The sequence below is a fragment of the Vipera berus genome (genome assembly GCF_964194415.1).
Source record: "Vipera berus genome assembly, chromosome: 1".
NCBI classification, from domain to species: Eukaryota; Metazoa; Chordata; class Lepidosauria; order Squamata; family Viperidae; genus Vipera; species Vipera berus.
The window spans coordinates 17,451,596-17,471,130 of NC_138202.1; the positions used below are offsets into that span (position 1 = coordinate 17,451,596).

At 42.8% G+C, this 19,535-nt stretch overlaps 1 protein-coding gene across 2 annotated transcripts in view; it reads left to right on the plus strand.

The window, feature by feature from the left end:
- ARHGEF18 (Rho/Rac guanine nucleotide exchange factor 18) overlaps window positions 1–19,535 on the plus strand; it is a 58,822-nt gene that overhangs the window by 27,363 nt on the left and 11,924 nt on the right. For both annotated transcript variants that reach the window (XM_081313347.1, XM_081313348.1), the window contains 9 exons: window positions 7,236–7,389; window positions 8,594–8,706; window positions 11,022–11,162; window positions 11,429–11,679; window positions 12,238–12,363; window positions 13,629–13,746; window positions 14,866–15,114; window positions 16,733–16,809; window positions 18,635–18,813. In XM_081313347.1, coding sequence (XP_081169473.1) covers window positions 7,236–7,389; window positions 8,594–8,706; window positions 11,022–11,162; window positions 11,429–11,679; window positions 12,238–12,363; window positions 13,629–13,746; window positions 14,866–15,114; window positions 16,733–16,809; window positions 18,635–18,813 — 1,408 coding nt within the window. The remainder of the gene's footprint in view (window positions 1–7,235; window positions 7,390–8,593; window positions 8,707–11,021; window positions 11,163–11,428; window positions 11,680–12,237; window positions 12,364–13,628; window positions 13,747–14,865; window positions 15,115–16,732; window positions 16,810–18,634; window positions 18,814–19,535) is intronic.

Here is a 19,535-nt window from a genome sequence, read left to right on the forward strand (position 1 = left end):
CACGGAACTAGACCCAGGAAATAAGGTGGAACTAGTGCAGTGACTGATATTAGGTGGCAGGATATGAGCTTACGTTGCAGGTGGCAAAACCTATTGAGGGCTCTGTCTATTTCCTCGATTTTCTTTTGAAAGAATCCTCTCTGAGCAATCAGGAGATCAGCTCTGAGGAAAGATGAAAGGAAAGATGAAAGGAAAAAGGAGAAAGGAAAAGAAAAAGGAAAGGAAAGGAAAAAGGACTTACAAACATGTCAGGAGCATTTTTACTCTTAGATTTGTGCAAAAGATAATCTTTAATAATCCTCCCTCCCAGCGGCTCCCCTTTCATCCCCTTAGCTCCTTACAACCCCTCGCAACCCCAAAATAACCTTCCAGGAGCAAATTCTCCTCCTTTTTTCTTGCTCACCCCGGCCGCCCCTCACATATACCTTGCCCTTCGCCCACTTCCCTCAGACCCATAACTGGTGCCCCACTCCAGCAGCCCCACTCCGACCCTCACGGGGGTCGAGCCCACTCGGAGCCGTGGCCCTCGCCGCCGCCAATCAGGCTGGGTGCCTCAGCAATGGTGGAGGTGATGTTGAGGGCCGGTGGCACCAGTTTCCTCTTGGCCAGTATGGCGGCAGCAGTGGTGGAGGCTGGGGCTCGCATTCTGTAACGCCTAGCGAGGAACCCGCTTCAGAAGCAGCAGCAGCAGTGGCGTCATCACCTGGCTTGGCTGCCCTAAGAGAAGCCGAGGCTGCAAGCAAGGCCTAAACCTCTCAGCCCAGCCCTGAGGTAAAATCGCAAAGACCCGTGAGGAGGAGAGGAAGGGGGTGTGGCCGAAGCGCGAGTGCGCACTTGGGCGCGCGAGGGAGAAACTGGGGAAAAAAACATCTCCTCCCACGAACTCGCTGTCCCGCCATTGGCTGGGACTCTCACCGCCACCCACCCACCCTCTCCTCGCGATTGAACAGCTTGCCCGGGACGTTGAGGCGGGCCAGATTAAAAGACAAGGTGGGCCACCTGCGGCCCGTGGGCTGTAGTTTGAAGACACCTGCTTTAATAGATTGCTGGATAAGAGTTTGTAGATAGGAGAAGTAACCAGGCTTCATTGCTTTTAGCATTCTGGTGTACTCCTAAACATGATTATGTAGTTGTGCATGGTTACATTTACTTCTCATTTTTGATGATCTAGGCCAGTGTTTTTCAACCTTTTTTGGGCAAAGGCACACTTGTTTCATGAAAAAAATCACGAGGCACTCCACCATTAGAAAATGTTAAAAAATTTAACTCTGTGCCTATATTGACTATATATAAAGTAATTCTCTTGAATAGGAATCAAATAAACACAAAGAAAGTATTTTATAATTACTTTTCAATTTTTCCCACGGCACACCAGGCAACATCTCGCGGCACACTAGTGTGCCGCGGAACAGTGGTTGAAAAACACTGATCTAGGCATCTCTTTGTTTAACTCATTTTTCTGAAGCTCCTTGGAAAAACAAGTCGAGAGATACCGCATTGCCTCGAAAGTAAGGCCTATCCCAAACATAAGCCCTAGCTTGATTGTTGGGGGTGGGCCTAATATAAGCCCTACCCCAAAATAAGCCCTAGTTTTGGGGCGAGGCACACACCTAAAAAGCAAGCTAGGGCAGGGGTGGGGGGAGTGGAGCTGCCCCACACGCCCTGCATCCACTTACCTTGCAACCAGGCCTCTCCTCACCGACCCTCTTCTTCTGTGGCATCTTCTGCAGCCAGGCCGGCATTTCTCAGTCACAGGCCTTTCCAGAAGGCCACTGCAGCCGAGAACCGAGCTATAGCTCGGTTCTTGGCTGCAGAGGCCTTCTGGAAAGGTCTGACTGCAAAATGCCGGCCGGAATGCAGCTGCAGAATGAAGCTGCTCCTTCAGATGCAGAAGAAGTGGACCAGCTGGGTGGGGCCGTCGGTGCAAGAGGTGAGTAAGACATCCCCTGAAAATAAGACCAGGTGCATCTTTTGGAGAGGAAAAAAAAGACCTGGTCTTATTTTCGGGGAAACACGGTATCTGCAGAGAAAAGGAGACTGCATGATATCTAGTGCTCTTGCTGCATCTAAGTTCCAGATGTCAGTGAGATGCATAATGGAGCAACCACAAGATCATTGGGAACTCGCCACATGCCCTAGGATCCATCCAGCCTCTGTGATAGATGTGCTTAATTAATCATAATCATAATAGTAAAGTTGGAAGGGACCTTGGAGGTCATCTAGTCCAACCCCCTGCTCAGGCAGGAAACCCTATACCATTTCAATAAATGGCTGCCCAGTCTCTTCTTAAAAACTTCCAGTGTTGGAGCATTCACACCTTCTGGAGGCAGGTTGTTCCACTGGTTAATTGTTCTGTCAGGTAGTTTCTCCTTAGTTCTAGGTTGCTTCTTTCCTTGATTGGTTTCCATCCGTTGTTTCTTGTCCTGCCTTCGGGCGCTTTGGAGAATAGCTTGACTCCCTCTTCTTTGTGGCAGCCCCTGAGATATTGGAACGCTGCTATCATGTCATCCCTTGCCCTTCTCTTCATTAAACTGGACATACCCAATTCCAGCAACCGTTCGTTATATGTTTTAGCCTCCAGTCCCCTGATCATCTTTGTTGCTCTTCTCTGTACTCTTTCTAGAGTCTCAACATCTTTTTTACATCGTGGTGACCAAAACTGGATGCAGTATTCCAGGTGTGGCCTTACCAAGGCATTGTAAAGTGGTATTAATACTTCACGTGATCTTGATTTTATCCCTCTGTTAATGCGGCCCAGCACTGTGTTGGCTTTTTTGGCAGCTGCAGCACACTGTCCATCATCCTTGCAGAGGTTCACCATGCTGACAACATACACACAAACCAAAATGTGCTCTAACCACAGCAAAGGATTGGTGATCCTTTTTTTCCATTACCCAGTTCCATCACATCTCCTCCGAGGGAAATACCAGACTATCATATGACAGTTTGTATTTGTAGGGGCGAATATCTACAAGACAGGGATAGGGCCACGGAGGCTGAGCTATCAGGATGTCTCTCAGGGCATGGATGTTAAAAACTCCCAGCACGAAAAGTTTGGGAGTCTTTATTGTGAGCAGATCTTCAATGATATCTAGGAGCTGAGGGAAGGTCCCTTGCTGAACAGTGGTGTGACTAGTACGCCAGCAGCAATCCCTTCCTCTCCTGAAGGCCTAATGTCATATACAGGGATTTCTACCCAGCTACCCACAGGGCAGCAATTTGTCTCCTAGACAGTGATTGCTACATCTCCTCTGTGTATCGAGTAGGAGACCATTCTGGGAGTAGATAGATCTGTGCATCCTTCCTGTATGAAGTCATGGAGGGTTGCAGTTTATTGCACTTAGATATTCCACAGTCTCTGGAAGCATTGCTAATGTTTTCTGTATCATTTTCATATTTAAAATATTTTAGATAAAGCACTCTAGATACCTTCTAGTTATCCTATAGTGCATACTCTTTATTATTTCTATGTACATGTATTTTCTAACTATTTTTGGTGTAGCACTTTAAATAATGAATAATAATGTAGAAATGTCTTCCTTTCCTTTTCTACGCTCTGATGATTTTGACATTTCTTTTTCCTGGTTTTCTACCTGGAATCTCCTGTGGTCTTCCTTCCCTGCGTAACTATTAGCATGGAGGTGCCTTTCATTATTGGACTAATAATACTTTACATTTTAAATTAAGGGTACAAACCAATTTGTCTGAGCTGCTGTCCTAGGTAAACCCATGAAAGCATGATCTAATATTATGTATTCTTGAGGGTGTATAGTCTGACCGAGAAGGTTGGTGTCCAACCTGAAAGTTTTGGGCAAGTAGATTTGTCGCAATCTGCCATACTTCTGCAGATTAAAAATGGGCTTCTTGAGAAATAGTGTTCTTGAGTTAACGGGGGACGACGGATGATTGAGAGTTGTGTCTGCTACCAGAAGCTTCTTTATTTTACAGGTCAGATACAGTTTTGGGGTTGGATATCTTTGATACTTCCTATGTTTCTCAGTCTTGTTAAGTTTGGGAAGTTTAAAAAGAGAAGCAAGGGCAGGGGAGGGGATGGTTCCTTCAGCCTTGTGGTTGAACATCACAGTGATTTATTATGTGGGAAGAGGGGAGCAGTGATCAATAGTAGTCCTCAGCAGTGTACAGACTGTGCTAATTGAATGCAGAGTCCAGTTTCTCATATTCATGAGTCCATTTCCAGGGCATTAAAAGGGTGAGAGGAGAGAAGAGAAGGGCTGGGGAACTGGAGAAAGGGGAAAATGTCTCTGCTCCTTGGAAGACCTGAAGTAAAGCAGCATGCCTTTTGGGAATTACTTAGATTTGAAGTAGCACATTTGTTGTGATTCTGTCTCTGAGACATAAATTTGGCCTGCAAAGGAGCTCCCCATTCAGTCCAATGAGCCAGAAGGGAATGTTGTTGTTGTTGTTGCTAGTTGTGAAGTCGTGTCTGACCCATTGTGACCCCACGGATGACGTTCCTCCAGGCCTTCCTGTCCTCTACCATCTTCTGGAGTCCATTTAGGCTCACGCCTACTGCTTCAGTGACTCCATCCAGCCACCTCATTCTGTGTCGTCCCCTTCTTCTCTTGCCCTCAACCTTTCCCAGCATGAGGCTCTTCTCCAGTAAGTCCTTCCTTCTCATTAGGTGGCCAAAGTATTTGAGTTTCAACTTCAGGATCTGAGCTTCTAAAGAGCAGTCAGGGTTGATCTCCTCTAGGACCGACCAGTTTGATCGCCTTGCAGTCCAAGGGACTCACAGGAGTCTTCTCCAGCACCATAGTTCAAAGGCCTCAATCCCAGAAGGAGATACTGTACTTTTAAGATGAGGAAAGTTGGTAATGAAGGATAGGTTGCGAGGGTTTGTGGGCATTTGTATAGAGATGATTTCAGCCTCTCCTAATGGCTTTTCTTGGAGCCAAGAATGACGGTCTGTCTAAACAATATAGGCAAAGACTGAATTTGGCTTCTCATAAAGCATCTGAACTGCATGTATTCCATTTTCCCCAACCCCACATGCTTAGCTAGCCCCATATATATCAAGCTGTATTATCTGGATCTGACTCCTTGGGCTGTGCAAGATGCAAAGAAGCAATCAAAGGTCTTTTGAGATTTGTGCTGCTAACATTCCTCCCACAAAGGGATGCCAGAAGAACAAAAAGAATAAACTATATGGTTCCAAATCTTTTATACCTTCTGGGACACTTTCTGGGAGAATTCTAGGTGTATTTCATCTTCTCTGGTATTTTTTCTGATATATCCTTCAAATTCTTCATCCACTATCTTTTTCCCTAATAGTTTGGAAACTACTAGTTTAGTCTAGCTTAGTCTACCTAAGAGAGAGAGAGAAGAATTTGGAGAAAAGAAGGCAGATGAGAAAGTGATAAAACTTCCTACAGTGGGTGTGTACGTGGTTGCTTGCTTGTTTGTTCATTTGCTGCCCATCTTGTTTCAGCTTACAGTGTAAGAAAACATTAAAATCATCAAATATAAATAAATATACACACAATCCCCCCTGTGCTGTTTTTACTATTCTGATAGATGTATGTTAGGAGACATAATTTTAGTGAGCTTTGTTAGTGCTAGTTGTGCTGTCTATGGAGATCCTCAGTCATCCAGGTCATGGTTATTCCAAAGATGCATTCTTTCAAAAGGCAACTGGACTTTTGTTTTGCTAGAAGAGGTTTTACTTCTCATCCAAGAAGCTCCTTCAGCTCTGACTGGATGATGGAGAATGGAAGGATTTATGTTCTTCTTCACTGCATGACTTGACTTCCTGACTGCAAGGAATATAAATCTTTCCATTCTCCACCATTCAGTCAGAACCGGAGAAGCTTCTTGGATGGGAAGAGAAATGTCGTCTAGCAAAACAAGAAAATCCAGTTGCCTTTTGAAAGAAAGCACCTTTGGGACTGCTGGTTGTGTTTTGTTTTTGTTCTCTTGTCTATTTTTGGGGATACAGAAGTAGGGTATAAATGTGTTCCAACAACTGGTTTTGCAGAACAGGTAGGAGAAAGCCATCAAATTGATTATTCCTGCCAAAACTTGCCTTGGAATATTTCTGTTGACATTTTGGTTTGTACCTTTGTAGGTCTTCAAGGTATGTTGGCATCAGTGAGGGCAGATAGTAAGATGATAGTAAGATAGTAAGATGAGGATATTTCCTTGCCACCAGATAATTGCTGGAACCCAATGGAGCTCTCCCCATCTTTTAGCCTCTCTGCTTTTGTCTTGGTTTTGCAACAACAACAGCAGAAACATATTGGTACGAAGCACCTGTTTCTGTGGAAGGCCAAATGGCTACCTTGGTTCTGCAAGGTTTGGTGTCTTGAGTTCTTATATATAGATACAAAAAAGGGTGACACCACTCTTTCTGAATGTAAAGTAATGGGAATATTAAATGTTAAGAATTGACTCATATAATTGACTTGTAAGAGTCAATTATATGAGTCAATTCTTAACATAATTTGTAAATTACGATTCTAATAAATAATATTTACATTGCTTTTTAAAAAAATATTCTCTAAAATGAATCTTCTTGGAGAATGTATGCCTTAGTCATTAGATCTGATTAATATGTTAGTTTGGTACTTCATATGCATAGTGTTATAAATTGTGGCACTTGAACCATCAAGCATGTAGGCGAGAAGCAACAAATGTGAACGTCTTTCTGCCACTTTTTCTGTCTCAGATAATTCTTGCTTCAGGGCAAGTCATTTTCTCTCTTCTGTTGAAAAGTGAGAACAGTTATGTTTCTGTAAAGTTTTGATTGGTGCGCTTTCTCTCTGTTTGCTAAAAAAGATACTTTGCAATTTCCACATTCGATTGAGGACACAGTAGGGACCAATTTTCTCTCTTTCTGACCCGCGGATGATTAACCAATGCTGCAATTTGAGTGACAGCTTTTACATCTCGAGACATTTCTAGAAGGATCACACGGAGATATAAAGGTGGAACATGCACAAGCAATTCTGCTGTGGGCAGCCACTTTGCAAACATGGGAAATGCTAACTCCAAGGGCAGTGACAGCAGCCAATCAGTCATGCCAGCTCACTCAGAGCTGCTGTTCTGTGGGTCATTTTCCAACAAGTGGAATGAGACGGTCTTTCTGGAAAATGAGCGTCTGACCTCCAAGATTTTGTCAGTTCTCCAAACTCGCTCAGAGAGCCGAGGGTTGCAAGGAAGCAACCTACAATTTACTCCCCGATTCCTGAGTACCAACTCTGTCTTTCCTTCTATAGCTACCTCGCTCAAAGAGCACTCCTGCAGGGCCCTCTTGGGCCCGGAAGGCAGAACCCCTGGCTTGCCCCAGAACCTCGGCATGACAATTGTGCAGAGGGGAAGTTTGCCATCTCAGCTAAGCACCACTTCTGCTGGGGCTGTTGGTAAGCTCGGGTGAGTAGGCACTTTGCTGGATACAAATGGCTGTTTATGGAACTTTTATCTGGAATCCAGGCTTATCCTGCCTGGGAAGAAGTAACTGGTCCTCTTTTAACAGTGCTCCACTTTTTATTTTTCTATTTTTCTTTTGGAGAAAACAAAGCCTAGGTCTCACTGCTGGACTCTCAACTACTTTTCTATTCAAAGTCAAACTCAGGCTTGGTGTGTTTGCCATGATTTTAATGGAAACTCTGGGTTTATGGAGTGGGGGAGTATTAGCTTATAGTATAGCGTAATTTCATGTTGTAATTTTGCAACACATATGCAAGTCCTTGCATGAGTGCGCATCCCTGGGGGCAGTTATACATGGGTTTTTGGTTGTTTTGTTTTTTTACATTTCTGCCAAGTGTACATATGAATTTTGTCTGTTCAGTTTCAGATTGGGTATACAGAGTTTTGTTCTAACCAAGTCAGGAAATAATAATGGCTCCCAGTCATTGGGGGATTCAGTGGAAGAATTGGGATTATCAAGTAATCAACTTTATAGGCGTAGCCGCTAGGTCAGAATACCAACCTGTTGAGTTGGGAGTCAATAGGGAATTCTAAATTTATTGGCAAACAGTATCCATAAAATCAGTTCTTAGTGTAAACACATCTCACCTTTGTTATGCGAACTTTGAATGGATTCGTTTTCCCATAAACATTCTACATGGTCGTTTTTATAAATCCTTGTATGCTGTGGGTTTTTAACACCATAAATGTGAAGATCTTCAACTGCGTAAGGTTTACTGCATGAGGAAGGGGACTATTTTATCCATCAGCAGTAGAAGATGACCCATGGCTTTGCTGCCCCTTTTCTGCCTCTTCTATGTTTATCAGACATTTATTGGCAGTTTCCTAAGTATAGCCCTTCCATGGATTTTTTACTTTTTGAGTCATTCTTTAATACGTGTGAGTGCTGTCACTACTTTCTCATGCTGCTGCAGCACTCTACATTGGCAGTATCCCTATTCTTCCTCAACAATTTCAAGATGCCTTTCCAAACTGAACACAAGTGTACATCAGGACTGCTGGTCTTCTTAGGTTGTTCACTGGAAGGCATTTGGCCCAGGCTGAATTCATCAGAATAAGAAACATCCTAATAAGAAAATAGCTTGTGCAGTGACTCAGTCCTGGGGCAAGAGCTGATCTGGTTCAATGTTTTCCTTTGACTATTCAGACTCATTGGGGGAGAGATGGATGAAGGGGATTCTGGCTTCATGAAACTTAAACCAGCCTCTGAAGATGTTGCCTCACTGGCACCATCCACCGCAGAATCAGTTTTTGTGGAAGGTAAGGAGCTTCTTGTGTTACATTGTATAAAACCAGGTGCATCATTAGAAGCTAAAATCCTAAGACTACATCTGACTTACTTTGGCCACGTTATGTATGCAGATTCATTGGAGAAGGCAATGATGCTAGGAGTCCTTAGTGGAAAAAGAAAAAGGGGCAAGCAAAGAACAGGCTGGCTTGATAACATCAAATCTGATACAAAGTTGAACATCGAGCATTTGAAAGAAGCTGTGCTTGACAGGGCAGAATGGAGACCACTTGCCTATGCTGTCGCCAAGAGTCGGACATGACTAAATGGTTAAAACAACAACAACAAACAACACGGAGTTTCCCTGCTGAGAGGCATCATTAGGCACCCTAATGATTAAGACAAACCTGTTTAGATTCCTTAAGAGAAGGAGATGCTTTGAAAATTTGGAAAGAGATTTCTTCTGCAATGGAATGGTCCCATTTATTAATTTAATAACATGAGCTGGGAGATAGAGGGAGAAAGAGAACAGCAAAAACACAGGAAATGCATATCCTGGCATATACAGCTTTGTTGGCAAAAGAGTGCTGATTTGGCTCAAATGTCAGCGGTGTTTTCACTGAATGTTGTGGGAGAGGGAAGATGGCAGGACCCCCTCAGCCAGCTTGTTTGGGTTGAGTTGTTCTATGGCTCATCTCTCAGAGCAGTTTACTCCTCAGATTATCAAGGAACAGAAGTCACCTGATCTCAGAAAAGGCCCATTTCAAAGTTAGAGTAGCAATAGCATTAACACTTAGACATATATACCGCTTCATAGTGCTTTACAGCACATAGTGCTTTACAGCACTAAGCACTTTACGGAGTCAGCACATTGTCCCCCAACAATCTGGGCCCTCATTTTATCAACCTCGGAAGGATGGAAGGCTGAGTCAACCTTGAGCCGGTGAGACTTGAACTTATGGAGTGAGCAGTGAGTTAGCCTGCAACACTGCCTTCTAACCACTGTGCCACCACAGCTCTTATCCAGAATACTTCTGGAACATTTGGAATGGCCGGTTTCTAGGTTAGAGCCCTTCATTTCCCACACCTGTAGCAGGGAATTGAAACTGCAAGAAGATCTGCAAAGCAGGTCAAGCTAGAATTTGAATCCAGTTTGCCAGGGTCACGTCCTTGGGTCCTTTGCCTATGCCATTCCTTCATTTTCTTTCTTGTCCAAGAGTTCTTAGTGTGTTGAACCATATCAACAGTTAGATGTCTATCTAACTCAACATTTTTGTTTACTGTGGTGGCCTTGGCAAAACACCCAAAAAGCAACTTGAAGACAGCAGAGCAACTGTAAGGACCCACCTCAGCTAACCACCCAAGAAAGCAGAACTCTTGAAACAGGCATTGTCTCAAAAGGAACTTTTATTAGGGTTTAGTGACAGTAAGGGAAGTCAAGGCGAGATCTGGGGAAAATCCCGCTTAAATGGTATAGTTAAATTAGTAATATTCCTCCTCCCACCAGAGTCATAATGTCCATTTGAAATCCAGCCAATCCACAGGTGGTACGATGTTTGGGTAACTGGCACAGTTTCTCCGTAGCTGTTTCTCCCTGATAAGGGAGACACAATCTCTTCTCAAGTGGATTGGGGCGGGAGAGGAAAAACAGAAAGCAAAAAGTGAAAGCCAATCCTTGTCTCCCCCCCCCCCTGCCCGGCAGATTGGCAGGCCCCAAACAAGAGCACATAATACCCAGGGAAAACAATAAGGATTTGGGGACCTGTCAGCAAACTTTTTTTTTTTTTGCCTGCTGGAATCTTGCAGGTAGACCATTTCTGAAGTCAGATGCTCTAATTTAACTATAACAAATCCCTAGTCTTTGAGTTTGCGTTCTCTTTCTCTTCCCTTTTGATAGGGTTCCTGTGTGCATTTGTGGCTGCCCTCCCTACAGTGTGTGATGTTAAATTCAAATGTGCATTTTGCTCTGTGTGAAAGTTTTTTTTTAGTAGTTAGTAGTTAGGGTGATTTCAGTTGTAAGTTGGTTTCTCTGATTTCAAAAGGTTCCTTTTTTTTTTGCTGCATCTTCTCTTCACCTCTCACTATCTACACATCTATGAGACCTATAATGATCATTTATCCATAATATGCCCTGGACATTGCATAGCGTAGTATACATTTTATAAAATGTTTTTTTTTTAGCATTTGACCCTTCACAAGTTAAGAATTACTATGCAGTCCTTTAGGTTTCTACTCTGGTGATAATAACATTGATCTATTTTTGTTTCTCCTGATAATGGCATTTTGAATGCTTCTCTGAATACATATACATGCATTCTCATCGGAGCTGTGACTCTTCCCCTTCCAGATGTTCAGTTTGCCTCCTTGAGGAATGAACTGGAGACAGATGCTCGGGAGTTTGCCGCTCAGTCTTGGAGTCTGGCAGTAGAGCAGTCATTCGTGAAGCAGCAGGAGCGGGATGTTATTAAAAGGCAGGATGTCATATATGGTGAGCTTTTCTGCCTCTTCTCCATCAGACTTAATTGACAGCATTTGCTCTGCTCCTGCTGTTTTCATTCACATTATATGCAAAATTTTGGCTTAAAGGTAGTGCTTGTCTTAAAATTGGATGTAGGTGATTGATTGTAGATTTGGTGTGCTCTCCTTTTCTTTTTTGGAACTCAGTGAGATGGTAAAGATGTTTGCATTGAGTAGATGGCTTTCTAGGTGTGTCAGTCTCTGGCCAAGCTTGATGTTGATGTCTTCTCCCCGCAGAGTTGATGAGGACAGAGATGCACCATGTCCGGACGCTGAAGATTATGTTGAAAGTCTACTCCCAAGCCATGCAAGCGGAGCTGCAGTTCAGCAATTCTGATACCCTTCGCCTTTTCCCGTGCGTGGATGAATTACTGGAGCTCCACAGAGCCTTCCTCTTCCAGCTAAAGGAACGTCGGAAGAAATCTTTGGAAGAAGGTAGCGAATGCAACTATATCATCCAGAACATTGGGGATCTCCTGGTGCAGCAGGTGAGTGCTTAGGTGTAGATTTGGCTTGTGGAATGGGGTTGGATAGACAGGGGGTCATCCTAAGATGTGAAACACTTATTTACTTCAAAGGGGAAATTTTGCCTTTTCCAGCAGGCTTTCATCCAGAGAACAGGCCAGTGGGCTCTCATATGATTTCTCTGAGGAAAAACACTACAACTCTTGGTGTATATTAGAGCCACTAGCTTTGCATCTGAACTGCATTTAAATGTATTCCAAGTGGCAAGTCTAGGAAAAGGCTATTTTCTATCTTTGATTCTTGTCAGCAGGGGTAATACTGAGTTAGATGCACTCTCTCTATGTCTCCTAAGATATAATCTCCCCTTAGTGAGGAATGGCTGTTTTATTATTCTGTTCACCTGCATTTTCTCTCTCTCAGGACAGCGTCATGCACTAGTTTAGAAATTATTCAATTCTCAATACCCCATTCTCACTTCCCCCCCCCTTTATAGTTGAGATCCATGATATACCTAATAATGCTGAACTGTGACATCTGTTCTCCTGATGTTAGTTGCTCCTGACTGTGCTTTCCTTATTTAGTTTTCAGGAAAAACAGGAGATAAACTGAAGGAGAAATATGGCATTTTCTGTAGCAGCCACAGTGATGCTGTGAGCTACTATAAAGAGCTGATGCAGCAAAGCAAGAAGTTCCAAAACTTGATTAAGGTAAAAGACAAGAGATGATCACAGATGGGAACTGATCTCATTCTGTCACGCTGGGCTTCTTTTTTTGGTTTCTGCTGAAATCTGATATAGCAGTAGCACAACACTTATTAACTCTGTTCTTAGTAATTTTGGTAGTTTTCAAAAATGTTACACACAATGCACAGAGGTGGAGGGAAAGGGGCCTTCAGACAGTTTGTTGTTTCTTCCTATACAGAGAAAGACCCAATACCATGTGCTATTGATATTTTTTGAGGCAAAAATGTTCAGATGGAAAGTTTTTTAAAAGCCAGTCTAGAATAAGATCATCACAAACCCCTTCTGTACAGGTAGTCCTTGACTTAACAACCATTCATTTAGCAACTATTCAAAGTTACAGTGGTGCTGAAAAAGAAGTGACTTGCAAGCAGTCCCTGCACTTATGACACTTGCAGCATCCCTGCAGTCACATGATCAAAATCCAGCTGGGTGGCAATTGGCATGTTGTTACAATGGTTGAGGGGCTGGGATCACATGATCACAATTTGCAACCTTCCTACCCTGTTTTCAAGAAGCAAAGCCAGTGAGTAAACCAGATTTGCTTAATGACCATGTGATTTACTTAACATCTGCAGTGATTTGCTTAACAATTGTAGCAAAAAAAAAGGTTATAAAATTGGGGTGACTCACTTTAACAAACACCTTGCTTAGCAATGGAAACTCTGGTCCCGTGGTCGTAAATCAAGGACTACCTGTATTATAACCTAGAGAAGTATGTGGGTGCAACATTAGGGATCAACCTTTCCTAAAGGTACTCTACTGTTACAGTACCTACTTCAACAAATGTGTAGTTCAGGAAAGAGTGGACTCCTGTGCTTATTTCCTTAGAGATTTACTAAGCTTATTGCCATATACACTAGTAAGGCTGCTAGATTAGAAAGATTTTTAAATGTGATATAGCAAGAGTTTCTCTGGGAACCAAGAAGACAGAAAGTGGAACAAAGAGAATTATAATGCACTTTTGCAATTACTTGCACAGAAAACTCTGCAAACTCATTTACTGATGGGATAGAATGATTTTTCCAGCTTGTGATAACTGGAAAAAAATGTTTACAGAAAGGGGACAAATTTGAGACAAATTAAAATTTTGAATGCATATTTTTACATGCCAAAGAAGAATAAGGAGCAGACAGGTCATTTTTCTTCATTTCTTCTACCTTTCGATGAAATGAAAGATATATCAATTTCAGCTGTTAGTAAGCATATTTGGCGCATGTGATATATTTCAGAAAATCAGCAATTCTTCCATTGTGAGACGGCTTGGTGTCCAAGAGTGCAATCTTTTAGTTACCCAGCGCATCATGAAGTATCCTGTCTTGGTGGAGCGCATCATTCAGAACACAGAAGGTGAAAAACTTATTGTTGTTGTTAGTTGCGAAGTCGTGTCCGACCCATCGCCACCCCATGGACAACGTTCCTCCAGGCCTTCCTGTCCTCTACCATCTTTTGGAGTCCATTTAGGCTCACGCCTACTGCTTCAGTGACTCCATCCAGCCACCTCATTCTCTGTCATTCTCTGGTGTGTAGATGCAGAATCTGACTTTTCAGTATTTTTTGATTCCTGGACCCTGGATAATATTCCTTCCCAAATGCTTTAAGACTATAACTCACATAGAACCTTCCCATTGGCCAGGTTACACATCCATTTATTAGGTGAAACATTCCCCTTCCCCCTGTTTGGTGGCATCAAACAACATCTTCTGGGTGGCTAATGTATAAAGCAAGCAAACAAACAAACCCTTAAGCAGGGCCAAACCTAGTAATAAATAAGTTGGCTAACTTGTATATAGGCTGATTCTCAACAACTCTAATTGAATCAGAAAAAAATAATGGGAAAACACTTTAGTATTGCTGCCAAGAAAACTACATGGTTCTGGCCATATTTGACAGACCTCTCCAGAGTTATTTATGACCTGGTTTCAAAATTTTGATAGCTACTGCCCCATTGAATTTTGGATACTTGGCAACCAGCCTGCATTTATGGCCATTTTTAACATCCATGTGGTCACGTGACCATGATTTATGACTTTTTTCTTTCTTTCTGGAAACCAGTGTTTATTTCTGGTTTCCAGCAAAAATTTCCCACTGGGTGCAATAGGTTCGCTTAACAACTCTGGTGTTCACTTAACGACCACTACTAAAGATCATAAAATCTGATGGTCACCCAATTAAGCGCTGCCATGACTTTTGACTGCAATTCCAGGCTCAGTTACAGTCGTGAGGACTACGTTGTTAGCTTCAGTGAAGGATCAGTGAAAGGTCATAATTAACAGATTCATAATGATTTTGTTTGAGGCATTTTATTTTTGGTCTCTAAGTGTTTTCTCCTGCAATCAACTTGGCAATGTTTAGAATGCTGCAAAACGCTGGTGCCATTTTTTTTTGCTATAGGGACCAACCCAGATGGCAAAGAGTTAATATGCACTGTAGCTTTGCTAAACATGCTGCTTCACTTCATCTTTGCAGTCAACACAAAAGAGTATGAAGACCTGACCAAGGCATTGTCGCTTATCAAGGAGGCCATCACAGCTGTTGACACCAAGGTGAATGAGTCTGAGAAACAACAGCGCCTCCGGGAAATTGTAACCAGGATGGAATTCAAGTCTTCTGGAAAGTTTAAGAACGGACTTATCTTCCGGAAGGAGAATATGCTTCAGCGGCGCCTCCTACTGGATGGGATGCTGTACTGGAAAGCTGCTTCTGGGCGCCTAAAAGGTAAATTCTGTGGGTTGCCTGTTCTCCTTTTCAGGTGTTTGCTGTATTTGCTCAGTAATCAGACACATGCAGGAGTGTCTATTCTGGGTATTGGAAGAAAGAGACTTGTCTCATGCTTGGCTTGCCCAATTAGAAATTTGCAAAATTACTAAATGCTATTTTGCAAATTTCTAATTGGGCAAGCCAAGCATGAGACAAGTCTCTTTCTTCCAATACCCAGAATAGACACTCCTGCATATGTCAGTGGGTTAGGATGTTGAGCTTGTCGATCAGATGGTCGGCAGTTTGGCGGGTCGAATCCCGAGTGCCGCGTAACAGAGTGAGCACCTGTTACTCGTCCCAGCTTCTGCCAACCTAGCAGTTCGAAAGCACGTAAAAATGCAAGTAGAAAAATAGGGACCACTACGGTGGGAAGGTAACAGCGTTCCGTGTGCCTTTGGCGTCTAGTCATGCCGGCCACATGACCACGGAGACGTCCTCGGACAAGCGCTGGCTCTTCGGCTTTGAAACGGAGATGAGCACCGGCCCCTAGAGTTGGAAACGACTAGCATGCATGTGCGGGGGAACCTTTACCTTTAATCAGCTTCTGTCCCCAAAGATCCTGCCCAATTGAGAGGGAGGCATTGAGACAAGTGATGAGTTTTTTTCTTTTTTTTATTGAGTCAATGTCTTTCTCAGGCTCCCAAGGGAAAGACAACACATTTGGTTCCTTTGTGTCAATAATTGACTTCCAACTATTTCACACTTCAAAGCTGTGTCATGTTAACCCCATGATGTAAATTCACTTTCTGCTCTTTGGAGTATTAAATTTAGCATGCTGATCTTATGCAAGGAACTTCTTGCCCATATGCTTCTTATCTGCCTTCTGCTCTGATGTGAATCATCCTGTGAAGCTCAATCGCTTTTTAAAGTTCTCACTGAGCTCCTTCTCCTTCCCTCCTCTAGAAATGTTTTCTCTCTTTTCCTTTCTTTTCTTTTTTGGGTTTTCAGCAAATCTTTCGAGTCCATCTCCGTCTGATTGGTTAATCCTGTGTCTGAGTAATGTTGCTTTGGTATCATAAAAGTAGACACTTTGAAAATGAGTTTTCTGTTGGTATAAAAGATGCAGAGCTTTTTGTTACATTTCTCCCCTTTTTATAATTAGGGATAGAGCAGGGTCCTTTGCATTCAAATTATCTTAGGTGTAGTTTTGAATGGAATGTTTGAGTGGCAAATAGCGAAATAAATATTTGCTCAGCAAAGCTAAAGCAAAGTGAGGTGAACAGATATTCTTATATAGGAAAACTAGTGCTCTGGCTGCAGATGATGGGAGTCCCCTGAAAATGGAAAGTTGGGTTGGTACTTTGGGATGGCAAAATATTGGAGCATCCGTATTCAGTCAGTGAAATGATCAGAGTATAAAACTGTACTCAACAAAAGCTACGTATTGCGTGTAGATAAATGCATTAGTGCTGGACTTAAATGAAACTATTCTGATTAATTCCCCAAAAGGAGAAATTCAGCAACAAATGACCCTGAACTAGTGCCTTGCTAGCTGATAGAATATAAAAATCTTTGCTTGTTATACTTGAAAGGATTATTTTGATTTCAACTTCCCTTTTTCCAATAATTTTGGCAGATATTTTGGCTGTTCTGCTGACAGATGTGCTTTTGCTACTGCAAGAGAAAGACCAGAAATACATGTTTGCATCTTTGGTACGTATTTATCTCTGCTAAGGATAGGCAGGGTGGTGTGGAAAACCTGGAGCTTTCTGTGGTTTCTGTAATAACAAATAAATCTGAGTTACAGTGAAAAACCCTGGTCTGATTGGGTCTCTGCCCAGAAAATTCTAGGAAACCACCATGTCATAACCTCAGTCCCCTAATTACTAGCTTCAGCTTTTGTAAATTCCTGTAGGTTATTTTAGGTATGTCCCATTAGTACAAAAAAGCTCAACTGTTTGAGAGCTGATCAACAAAATGGCATGCTCTTAATTATTATGCAATCAAAATGAATATTTTGATATGTTTTTAAATATGACAGTTGAATTTGCTTACCAACGCTGAGTTCTTATTAGAAAAAATATATTGCCTCTGGTTTCCATTGTATTGCAGTCCTATTTATTTAGTATATTCATTTATTTACTAGTATCAATTATTAATTACACATATGTTAATTGACGAAGGGACGCGGTGGCTCAGTGGGTTAGGACGCTGAGCTTGTCGATCGGAAGGTCGGCAGTTTGGCGGGTCGAATCCCGAGTGCCGTGTAACAGAGTGAGCGCCTGTTACTGGTCCCAGCTTCTGCCCACCTAGCAGTTCAAAAGCACGTAAAAATGCAAGTAGAAAAATAGGAACCAATACGGTGGGAAGGTAACAGCGTTCCGTGTGCCTTTGGCGTCTAGTCATGCCGGCCACATGACCACGAAGACGTCCTCGGACAAGCGCTGGCTCTTCGGCTTTGAAACGGAGATGAGCACCGGCCCCTAGAGTCGGAAACGACTAGCACGCATGTGCGGGGGAACCTTTACCTTTACCTTTACCTTTACCTTATGTTAATTGACAGATGTGCAGTAAATTTCCTCTTCATCTCTTAAATCAAAATACTGATTTTTTTATTGCATTGCTTGTAAGCCGCCCTGAGTCTTCGGAGAAGGGCGGGATATAAATGTAATAAAATAAATAAATAAATAAATTTACTGTATACGTTTTGTATTTCCTTAAAGGAGCCAAATTAGCAAGCCGGATTCTTCTATGTGTGTCCATATGTGTGTGTGTGTGTGTGTGTGTGGGCACACGTGTATGTGCGCACGCATCTTTCAAACTGATTATGGTAAACAAAGACAACCTGTGTGGAAGAACTATCAAGAATAATAAAATAACAGAAGGGATCTTGGAATCTTCTAGTCCAACTCCCCAATTTCAGACCAATGGTTGACCAATCTCTTCTTAAAAAACCTCCAGTGATGGAGCACCCACAACATGTGAATGCAAGCCATTCCATTGAAGACGCACTCAACTCGTGTCTTCTGTGCAACAATCCTTCAGGATTTCAACTGTAAACACAACCAGCTATTTGACCTGACTTCGCCTCCCTTGCCCAGTACAACCCAGCCAACAGCAACTCTCGGGGGTTTCAGACAGAAAAGGATCTTTCCCAGCTAGGCAGAGATAATCAGAGTCAAGCATTGGTACTTTTCCTAGTTCCTTCCGCTCTTTCCCAAATTATTTATTTATTTATTTATTTATTTTATTTGTATACCACCCTTCTCCCGAAGGACTCAGGGCGGTGAACAGGGCAATACATATTAAAAAACAAGATACAAAAATTAAAAATGATTAAACAAGATGCCCATGAATAAATTAAAACACATTAAAAAGTAGGTTAAAACAGATTAAGAAAACCCAAGCCCATCCCATCCCATCCCATTTACAGGTACAAAGTGCTGTATAAAGAAGAAATAACCATCGCTGTTGCTTTTTAGGATGGCCTTAGATGGACATGATGATGATGATGATGATGATGTATCTTGCTTCACAGGACTCAAAGCCACCAGTGATTTCCTTGCAAAAACTGATAGTCCGGGAAGTCGCCAATGAGGAGCGAGCCATGTTTTTAATCATTGCTTCCAAGAAAGGACCAGAGATGTATGAAATTCATACCAATTCCAAGGAGGAAAGGAATATCTGGATGACGCAGATTCGCAGGGCAGTGGAAAAGTGAGCGTATAAAACATGTTGTTCTGTTTCCCTCCTGTATTGAGTTGGTATCAGACTCAGTGGCTCTTTCCATGCCTGTTATTTTGTCATCGTAAGGAAATAAAAGTAGTCCTCGGTTAATGACAGTAATTGGGGCCAGAATTTCTGTTGCTAAGCAATGGGGCCGTCAGGCACAGTGTCCGGTGACTGCGCTGCTCAGCAACAACAATCCCAATACTCCCCGTTGTCATCATTAAGCGAGGATCTCTGCTTGCTAATTAAGACCCGGGTAGCTTGCAAACAGGCCCTGTGACAGGCAGGAAAGGTGCATGGCATGGGCACAGTGGGGCCAGGAGTGGCTGTTGCCAGATGGGGAGGCTGTGCAAATGGCCCACAAGACATGCCCCTGGGCAAGGAAGGGTGCAAGTTATTTACTGGCGTGACTTGCGACCTTCCTTGCCAGCTTCCCCGTTGACTTTTCTTCTGGGAAGCTGGCAGGGAAGATTGCAAATGGGATCACATCACCTGTAGGATAAGTGGTGAGCTGATTGCCAAATGCCTGAGTTGCAATCACGGGACAGCTGGGTGCTGTAATAGCCAGAACTCTTGAGGATTGGTTTTAAGCCTCCTTGTTTCAACACCATCGTAACTTCAAATGGTCGCCGAATGAATGGCTGGTAAGTGAGAACTACTTCTATACGGTTTTGTTTGGATTAGTCTTGGTGGTTTTCTGCTCACCCGAA